This window comes from Primulina tabacum, chromosome 2 (genome assembly GCF_025594145.1).
Source record: "Primulina tabacum isolate GXHZ01 chromosome 2, ASM2559414v2, whole genome shotgun sequence".
NCBI lineage: Eukaryota > Viridiplantae > Streptophyta > Magnoliopsida > Lamiales > Gesneriaceae > Primulina > Primulina tabacum.
In genome coordinates, this window is record NC_134551.1 from 46,461,554 (window position 1) to 46,472,083 (window position 10,530).

Consider the following 10,530-nt stretch of genomic DNA (forward strand, 5'->3'; position numbering starts at 1 on the left):
TATATGTGCAAGTGTTGTACTTATTGAAAACGTGTTTATTTCCACTAACACTTTTAATACGGAAGACTACGTATAGTTCGTCAATCAGAATAGATTTTTATGGAATTCAAACTTAACATCTTAGTGTCAAGTTTCACACACTCAACCAATTCAGTTGCCCTCGAGACTCGGTATGTAGTGATAGTTTTTAATATTTGACCAAGAACATTAAATTGCTTAATTGATGGATTCAAGATATATATATATATATATATACATAAATGGCAAAAACTTGTGTGAGACGGTCTCACAGGTCGTATTTTGTGAGATAGATATCTTATTTGGGTCATCCATGAAAAAGTATTACTTTTTATACTAATAGTATTAATTTTTATTGTGAATATCGGTAAGGTTGACCCGTATCACAGATAAAGATTCGTGACACCGTCTCACAAGAGACATACTCTGTATAAATATATTAAAAAATTGAACCAGCCTACATTTTTTGTTGACCCGACTCGTGTAATTGCTCCTCACAAACAGACAATGCACACAACTCACCTGGAAGGCGGCTTATTTAAAAAGAAGACAATATGGCATTTTGCCCACAACAACTACTCTGATCACATGGAATCTTTACGCCATTGATTCACAACATATTCAATCCTTCACCCTTTCTTCTCCTCTCAAAATGAACATTTCATCACATAAAACCACAATTTTCCTGCAATCGATCATCTTCTACGGTCTTGTATTCGCATGTCTTAATGGTGAATCCAAGTGCAGGAAGGGCTGCGACCTCGCCTTAGCTTCATACTACGTTTGGGAAGGCTCGAATCTCACTTACATCAGCAACATATTCAGTCGAAATATCCCAGAGATCCTGAGCTACAATCCCCATGTTCCCAGCCCGGATAACATCGTAAGCGGGACCAGAATCAACGTCCCGTTCTCGTGCGATTGCCTCAATGGAGATTTCTTGGGGCACACTTTTGAATACACGACTCAGGTGGGAGACACGTACGTGAAGATCGCCGGCTCGGCATTTTCTAATCTGACGACCGCTTACTGGATTCAGCGGGTCAACGTGTACGACCCGACAAATCTGCCCGATTATTACCCGATCAACGTCACGGTGAACTGCTCGTGTGGCGATCGACGCGTTTCAAGAGATTATGGGCTGCTTGCGACGTATGCTCTTCGTCCGGGTGAGAGCTTGGAGTCTCTCGCAAACGAGTCTGGTCTTCCGGCAAACTTGTTGCGACAGTACAACCCGGGATCCGATTTCGGGGCTGGAGCAGGGATAGTTTTCTTGCCCGCCAAAGGTACGTATTTCTACTGGATTTTGATTTCTTATTATTATTATTTTTTACATAATTTTGTAGATTGATACTTTAGTTTCTAAAATGCATAGAGGGTATATGCATTAATTTAAAATTTACGGTAAATATTGTTGGAGTGCAATAATTGTCTTTATTTGTTATAACAATCGAAAAGTGTCATGTGTGCTGCTATACGGATTAAAAGATTTAAGTTGCATAATTACCACTAACTATAACTTTTGATAAAATAGTAAGTTTTTGTTTTTACAATTGATATCAATATCAAGATTACACGTTTGAATTCTATTAATTGCAAGAAGTGCAATTATAGAAAATGAGATTATTAGTTGCAATAATTATTCTAGTTGTTAAAGTAATCGAAACGTGACATTGTGATGATATACAATTTAAAATATTTGAGTTGCAACATTACCATCAGTTATAGCTTTTAGTAAAACAGCAAACGTTCGATCCTACAAATATGATAAGAAACTTATATCATTTGAAAAAATTTCAATTATTCGTATAAAGAAATCATTATTTTTTTTGTTATATTGCTCAATTGATCAATACATCTTTTTTTAGTTAAATTACGACCAACATTGTCGATGGTCTGAAATTTATGTAAAAGTAAGTTTTTGTGAGACGGTTTCATCATATATATTCATGAGACGGGTTGACTCGGTCCATATTTATACTGAAAAGTAATACTTTTTGCAAAAAAAAAAAATATATTTTTCATCGACCGAATGAGATTGAAAACACTTCTCATAAAATTGAGCCGTGAAATGGTTTCATAAAAGTTTTATCTTTATTGTAATAACATTTGTACATCATTCAATTGCTTCAATCTAGTTTTTATAATATTCCTCATTGTTGATTTCAACTTATTTAAAGCAAGATCCAACTACTATTGTTGTCTAAATTTTTTCATCTATACTATATATAAAACAAGAACATCTTATACTCTTTCATGACACACAAATTTTTTTCCCCTAAAATACTCTTTTATCAAAATATCATTATTTTTTTAATGAAATAATACAATACAATAAAACCTCAAATATAAACTTTAAAAATTACCTTAACCACAAAATATTTCACATAAAATTTTATTATATATAAATAAATATTTATATTTAATTGTATGCAAGCAATTAGTGCAAAAGTTTTATATTATATATAAAGTTATGCGTGATTCAAAATTTTTTAGCCAATAATAATAGTAAATGAATTTCCGTACGTAGCATCTCACTCAGTGTTCGTCACTACCAATAACGACTTTGCTAATTTGGAATTACATGCCCATTAATGTCACTAAGTTAGTCTCATCTTCGTGGAAGTTAACGAGACATGAGGGCATAACTTGTAAGTTGTCGTATAATAGCAAGAATATGTATCTTGTGAAACGATTCTATGTGTTTATATTCGTGAGATACGTCGATCAAATCAATAAATATCATAAAAAATATTACTTTTTAGTGAGTTTATTTGAGTTAGAAATCTATCTCATAAAATTATTCAATAAGATGATTTTACGATCTCACGTAAATTTCTATGTAATGAACGTGGAAGTTAACGAGGCATGAGGAACCTAAATTTATTTTCTAATCGTTGTCTCAGCGAACCCTGTCCTTGAATCGACAATTGTCGGCATAAAACTACGATGCCGAATTTGGTCATTCAGTGAATTTACAATATTGCTTATTAAAATGTTCTGTGAATGATGTGTCAAAAAAAAAAATTTAAAAAGTTTTTTTTATATTTATTTTATTTCTTTTTAGTTTTAATTTTTTTAATTTTGAGCTTTTTGTTTTCATCTTTCTTTTACTCACTCTCAAATTTTCATTTTTAATCTTATTTAAAATATATTATAATTTTTTCTTTTGCTATTTTTCTTTTTGTTTCCCTCTTTCTTTTTTCTTTTTTTACATTTTGTTTATCTCGTTTGTTTTGAAAATAAAACATATTAATGTATCATTCCCACAGTAGAGGATGTTGTGACAAAAAAAATTAATTTCAAAATTGCTTTTACCGTGGGCATCTTTACAAGAGAGACTGTGATGTCATTTTACAGCCACAATCACAATTTTCTATTCTTTTCTTTTTTTGTCTTTTTATATATTTTAATTAATACTTTCTTTTTAAATTTTTTTGTTTTCTTTTTGACCCTTTTGTGTATACATTCTAATTTTTTAAAAAGTATTTTCTATTCTCTTTTTATCTTGTCAATTTTTATTGTATTGTTTTTTTTTGTTATAATTTATACTTAGCTTATATACTATATACTAATGTATCAACTCATTAAATATGTCAATATGGAAAAAAAATTATTATATATTTTATTCCCAAAATAAATAAATTCGGTAGTCAAAAAATTAGAAAAGAATTGGACATATAAATGATCAAGAAAATAGAAATTTTTATATTGAAGTTCTCTCTTCCCTTATTGTAATTTTTTTTAAAAAAAATTAATGAGAAAAAAAAAAGAAAATGGACGAATCAAGCGTGTGAAAAGAACTAAAATTGAAACATAAATATGTTTTACTTTCAAAACAAACAAGATAATCAATATGTGAAAAAAAAGAAAGAAGGAAACAAAAAGTCCAAAAATGGCAAAAGAAAAAATTATAATATATTTTAAACAAGACTAAAAATGAAAATTTGAGAGTAAGTAAAAGAAAGATAGAAAACAAAAAATTCAAAAAAAAAAATTAAACCTAAAAAGAATTAAAATAAATATAAAAAAAACTTTTTAAAAATATTTTTTTTGCCACATCATTCCCTACTGTGGGGATCCATTCCCAAAATGTTTTCTCTTTGTATAATTTAATTTTTATTTATATTGATGATTATATACAATACATATATATTAAGGCCGTATAATGTTTTTTGGACGATTAAGGTCGTCTTATTTTCATGCAAATGAATTACATATTGATTATTTTATTTTAAAAAATAAGTATTTTTCATTATAATATTTTTTAAATATAAGAATTAATTGGTCACATTGGTGTCAAATATTATAGATTTTCAATTTTTAATATATTAAAAAAATAAAAATTATATCAATAGACGTGAAAGTTGAGTTATATATTTTGAAAATTAAATATGGAAGTGAAATTATTAAGATTTAGTTTTATTTTGAGGAATGGTCTTTGACAATAAGACCGAATAATCAACCATTGGTAGTTTCATTTTACCAATTGTTCAATGTTTTTATGAATGTAATATAATTCCAATTATAATATATAATTTTGATTAATTTACAAATTCAATTTTTAAAATATTGGAAATAATATATGTATGCATACTGTAACTTTGTTCAAGTATCTGGAGACTTATTAATTAATATTTTTTTTCCAACAATGTTAGATCAAATAAAACAAAACCATGAATCACGATCCATGATAAATAATATAATAAAACAAATAAATATATTCAAATAATTGACTAAAGGTAATACAAAACTAAATTACAGTAAGAGTACCTCTCACTAATTTTTTAAATTGACCAATGTAATTGTAGACAAATATCTTCAAATAAGTCACGTATTCAATAAATAACATAGTAATAAAATGTATTGACTTTTTCCACTTATTGTCACAAACAACAATGCAGATTTTCCTTTGTTTATTAAGCAATATTTTATTTATAATCTATCAACGTGGATGAGTTTCATATTCTTCTTCGGACTATATCGAGCTAGAACCACTTGTTCTTCTTGAATATTCTGATTCAACTCTAAATAATTGTATGTCACTTACATATGATATTCATCTTTATCTGGTGATAAATAAAACAATTGTAACCTTACTGATTTTTCCGAAATTTCATAAAATGGACTTTCTAAAGATCTCCAATGTCCCATATTGCTTTGGGGAGGGTTTTTTTATTTTATTTTATCCAACTAACATAACAAAATAACAAAAAAATTATGTGATCCATCCAACTAGTTCCATGTTCAAATCCCGGGCATGTTCAAATTTGTTTTTTATTTATATTGATTTTAAAAATATTAAAATACATGCAAAAAAAATTTAATTAGATAATTCTGAGTTTTTTTCCAATTTATTTATAAAATCTTTTTTATACACGCTATAAGTGTCACTCTTACTTAGTCTAGATAGAAAATAAAATGCGACTAAAAAAAAGTCTGTGGAAAAGGAATTAGAAAATAATAATAGAGTAATTAATAATAGAGGAGGAAGCATAAAGAGTAATTAAGATCTTGAAGAACTGAAGTCAGAATTCTAGATTTTTGTACAATTTGATCTGGCGAGATTCTAGCTATTGGATGGACGTGAATTTTCATTAAAATGTGAGCGACCATCATGATGAATTAGTCGGTGGGAGGTGGAGCACAGAAAAATGGAGATGCAAATTCATATCTTGGTTGTTTGCAAACAAACCAGATTTTCTTGAATTTTGAAGCCGATTAAATGTGCCCTTCACTTGTGGCTGTGCAAATCGTGAATTTATGGGTAGTCAGTTTGTCGTATCAGACTATCTATGGTGATTCTTACTCTGGGGTAGCACTAGCAGAACTTTATTGTTCAACCTTTGAAATGGTTGAAAGGTCTATATTTATCCACCTGAAAATGTCCTCATTGGTGTGAGGTTGAATATAGCGGTAAATTGTTCGTGAGGAAATAGGTATTTCGAAAGAATATGCTTTATTTATAACGTATCGGTGAGAATTTGTCTGCTTTGTCTAATGAGTTTTGCCTTCCTGAAAGGCTGTTGCAAGATTATGATCCTGGTGTGGATTTCAGAAGTGGGAGTGGTTTGATTTTCGTTCCTGGAAATGGTCATTGAGTTAAATGTCTTATGTTAAGCATTGCTACAGAAAATATGTGATTTCCTTTTCTTGATTTGTTTTTGATGGACGCTATCCATAGAGTTAGCCAATTCAAGCTTCAGAGAACTGGAGAAAAAAGGCCTTGATGGGAGAAAATACAGAGTACTAAGAATGAACTTTGTTATGTATTTTATTTTAATTTAGTTGTAAGAAAATTTCCTACCACATTTATCTGAATATATTTTTGCATTATATATAGATATGATGATTTTAATCCAAATTATGGTAGTATTCTTGTGGATGTATGTTTCTACTAGTGTTTGACTTTAACACATGTTTTCGAAGTCTTATTACAAATTTACAATTGATTATTTATATTGAAGAGGTTTTTATATTATTCTAATATCTATATTCCTATCAGTTTCCACAAAGTATTTACTTCATAGAAAGAGTTATGGTAGTTTAAATTTGGGAAACGCAATTAGTTTGCGGCATGTTTTATGAGATCGGAAGTAGCCAACATTTTTTTTTGGAGATTGGGGGAGATCTTCATTTTAAACAGCACCAAATGTTGCTCTTTCCACAAAGCAAAGGAATGTACAAGTGTCTTAGATGCTTTATTTAGTCATTGCTTTGATGTTCTTGGTGAACTAATAGATGCAGTTAGTTTTTCTTTGTTTATCTTTGAAGCAGAAAGAAGCGTTTGATGTTCTTGGTGAACTAATAGATGTAGTTAGTTTTTCTTTGTGTATCTTTGAAGCAGAAAGAAGCGTCATGATTTTTTAACATTGTTGGTAAAAAAAAATTAATTATTTGCTGGATAACTTGTCAAACATTTAAGAAGCGTCCTTATATAGATGTGCTAACTTCTTGTTCCGTGCAGATCAGAATGGAACTTATCCACCATTCAAGTCAAGGTATCCGATTCAAACTAGCACCACTTTACTTCAGTTTCAAATATCTATCAATTTTATCTGATGTCAATTGTTTCTTCTTTCTGCAGTTCAAGTGGTTCGACCTTCGCTACCCTTGACGCAACGTTATACGCTTAATTATCTTCATTCTCTCATGGTCTAACTCGAATGCTATTTTAGCAGGAATCTCGGGTGCAGCCATCGCTGGCATATCGGTTGCAGCAGTTGTTGGGGCAACCTTTTTGGCAGTGTGCATCTATTTTTTCTTCTACAGAAGAAAAAAGGTGATGGAAGAATCATTTGTCCGTGACAACCAAAATGGACATGGTAATCATTTATGTTGATTTTAACATTGTTAATTGTTTCCCCATCCAATGAGTACTTAATATACTTAATCTTCCATATTTGGACTTCAAATCCAACTTCTTGGCTAAAGGAGCCATCTTGTTTATGTATTGAAAAATATCGTGAAAAGCTCCTCTTTTCAGAACATGTGTAACAGAATCAGTTTCATTATTAGAACAAGCATTTCATTCTTACATTTTTTTTTTGCATGGATTTTGGTCCTTGTGTAGTGGAGAATGCTTCAAAATCTGGTCCACTTGTCACTAGTGGTTCTCCAAAACAGAAGGGTATCACCGTGGATAAATCAGTGGAGTTCTCTTTTGAAGAACTGGCCATTTCTACCAATTATTTCGACTTGTCTTGCAAAATAGGCCAAGGTGGCTTTGGATCTGTTTATTATGGAGAATTAAGAGGCGAGGTTTGTTCCTACATCATTCGCCTTTTAAATTATCATTAGCAACATTTGTAGTGCATTTACTATTTTATGGTTTTCGATGGTGGAAATCATTTGATTGATGCAGCATAGAAAAGTCTCAAAAATATTAATGTACTTTTGCCCAGGACAAAAAATGGTTTTGAACAATTTCTTCAAAAGAAACGAAGGTTGTAAACAATTATGTTATCAAAACATTCAGTTTGCTGGACAAGCAAAAACAAATTAGGGCCATATATTTGAATTGCTTGTCCATTGTTTTCCTAATATTTGTTATTTTTCATGTATTCAATCCCTCACCTACCACTTAATACCTTTTCAGAAAATTGTGGAAACAAAATACTCTTCCAAACATTTAATATAACTTAGCTATCAAATTTTTCTTCCTTTTCCTTAGTAGTCCCTCATATCCTTTGTCTCTTGACTCTTATAAATGTAGAAAGCTGCAATCAAGAAGATGGATATGCAGGCATCCAAGGAGTTCCTGGCTGAGTTGAATGTTTTAACACACGTTCATCATGTGAACTTGGTAAGATTTTCGTAATAATGCTCCTTTCCTGTTTAAGTTTTCATAAGCTATTTAGTTGTGTACATCTTTTGAGAATCATAATAGCCATGTCTGTATTGTGCTTGAGAGTAGCAAGTCTGATTTAACTTTCAAGCTGAAGCACCATCCCATGCATATAGGTTCACAAGAACAATTTCTGACATCCCTGACATTGCTTCTTCGTGGCTGATGACGAGATCTTGAAAATGACACCACAAATGTGATTTAGGATTGTTGAACTATTTAGTTTTTATGTCAATAGAGTTTCTTCTTTTTTTCTTTTTGCTATATTTGTTAGTTTTTGGGGTTAGTTGGGAAACGGGGTAGAGGAAGGGGAAAGGAGAGCTTCTTCTATAAGTTACATTTGGTGGCTTGTTTCATTTATAAGTTAATGTGAAATGGCATGCCTGATAGTTCTAGTGGATCATGCTTTTATACTGCATTTTTTACTTGTAAGTTGTAACAATTCAGCGTTTAATAGTTATTGAATCATTTTTCCTTTCTATAAGTGATATTCTTGTTCCTTGGCGATTTAAATTATACACATGTTTGACTAAACGCAGGTGCGTTTGATAGGATATTGTGTTGAAGGTTCCTTGTTTTTAGTTTACGAGTACATTGACAATGGTAACCTTAGTCAACATTTGCGTAGAAAAGGTAAAAAAAGGGGACATGTTAACTTTATTGCTAATTATCTTGGCTGACATTCAATCTGTTGATAGCTTCTTTGTTTTTATTTCAGAAATGGAACCATTACCCTGGTCTACCAGGGTGCAAATTGCTCTTGATTCTGCTAGAGGACTTGAATACATCCATGAGCATACGGTTCCCGTCTACATTCATCGTGACATTAAATCTGCAAATATTTTGATTGACAAAAATTTCCGTGCTAAGGTCCTTCATTAGACGCATCATGCATTAGCCATATCTTGAACATAAAAAAAAAACTGCTATTTTATTAGTATTTTATATAAAATTATGATCTCTAGGTTGCTGATTTTGGCCTTGCTAAACTTACTGAAGTGGGAAGTGCTTCTTTGCAAACACGTCTTGTGGGAACTTTTGGATACATGCCTCCGGAGTAAGATTCTTTTGCATTCCGTCTTCATTGTAATCCACTAATTAGTATCCTTTCCATTTTGAACTTACTTTGTATAACCCTTCAAAAGAAACATAATGCTCTCTTTTAACTTGGATTTTTCAATATGAAGGTATGCACAGTATGGTGATGTCTCTCCAAAGATAGATGTGTATGCTTTTGGTGTCGTTCTTCTCGAGCTAATATCCGCAAAAGAAGCAATAGTGAAGACAAATGAAATCATCTCAGAGTCAAAAGGCCTTGTTTCTCTGGTATTGCTTTCTCATTATTTACATTATCAATGACAACCTACTTAAACACCTTCATAAAACAGTCCTAAGAACATGTTGAATTACTGGTTTACAGTTTGAGGCTGCCTTAAACCAGTCGAATCAAACAGATTCTCTACGAGAACTCGTTGATCCGATGCTTGGTGGTGACTATCCCATTGAATCTGTCTCAAAGGTATATTTAATTGTGGCACAACATAAAAACCAACGATGATATGAGTTTTCGTAGTTTGTAATAAGAGCAAACTTTTACAGGTAGCCCATCTTGCCAAAGCTTGCACACACGAAAATCCTCAACTAAGACCGACAATGAGGTCGATTGTTGTTGCGCTGATGACACTATCATCTTCAACCGAGGAATGGGACATTGGATCCTTCTATGAAAACCAAGGTTTAGATACTCTAATTTCAGGTAGATAGAAATGTTTACTTTTCTTTTTCCTTTTTATAATTTGTATACTTCCATCTTCATTTCGTTGCTGTGTGTACTTTTGAACTTTTAATGGCCTGATGTGATTATTTATCAGTTGCCACTATCTTCTGTACAGTTCATAACAATCCATAAAAAAAGAGGAGACTTTTAATCAGATCCTCCTTAATCTCTTTCTGTCCATCAATAAAATTAGTGAAAAAACCCATTCCCGTCATCCAAAAATCGTATATGAGAATATAGTACCATCCCAAATACACATCCAGAATATTCAACAAAATAATAATCATGAATTTTTGGGAAAAAAAACTTGTGTGAGACGGTCTCACGGGTCGTATTTTGTGAGACGAGTTTCTTATTTGGGCCATCCATAAATAAAATATTATTTTTT

General features: G+C 31.2%; 1 protein-coding gene across 1 annotated transcript; it reads left to right on the forward strand.

Annotated features, from left to right (window-relative positions):
* Window positions 1-616: 616 nt before the first annotated feature.
* Window positions 617-10,306, forward strand: LOC142532804 (lysM domain receptor-like kinase 3). Its single transcript, XM_075639289.1, has 12 exons — window positions 617-1,304; window positions 6,986-7,019; window positions 7,106-7,113; window positions 7,197-7,343; window positions 7,592-7,779; window positions 8,234-8,323; window positions 8,905-8,998; window positions 9,084-9,235; window positions 9,331-9,422; window positions 9,553-9,691; window positions 9,786-9,884; window positions 9,965-10,306. The coding sequence occupies exons 1-12, from the start codon at window positions 671-673 to the stop codon at window positions 10,127-10,129; spliced, it is 1,842 nt and encodes a 613-aa protein (XP_075495404.1). The 5' UTR covers window positions 617-670; the 3' UTR covers window positions 10,130-10,306.
* The last annotated feature ends 224 nt before the right edge of the window (window positions 10,307-10,530 follow it).

What these genes read in the sequence shown, in the direction of transcription:
- LOC142532804 (XM_075639289.1), top strand. Translation starts at nt 671, where the DNA reads ATGAACATTTCATCACATAAAACCACAATTTTCCTGCAATCGATCATC. An exon ending in AGTTTTCTTGCCCGCCAAAG is followed by an intron (nt 1,305 to 6,985) that starts GTACGTATTTCT and finishes TGTTCCGTGCAG; the next exon opens with ATCAGAATGGAACTTATCCA. An exon ending in CAAAAGGCCTTGTTTCTCTG is followed by an intron (nt 9,692 to 9,785) that starts GTATTGCTTTCT and finishes ACTGGTTTACAG; the next exon opens with TTTGAGGCTGCCTTAAACCA.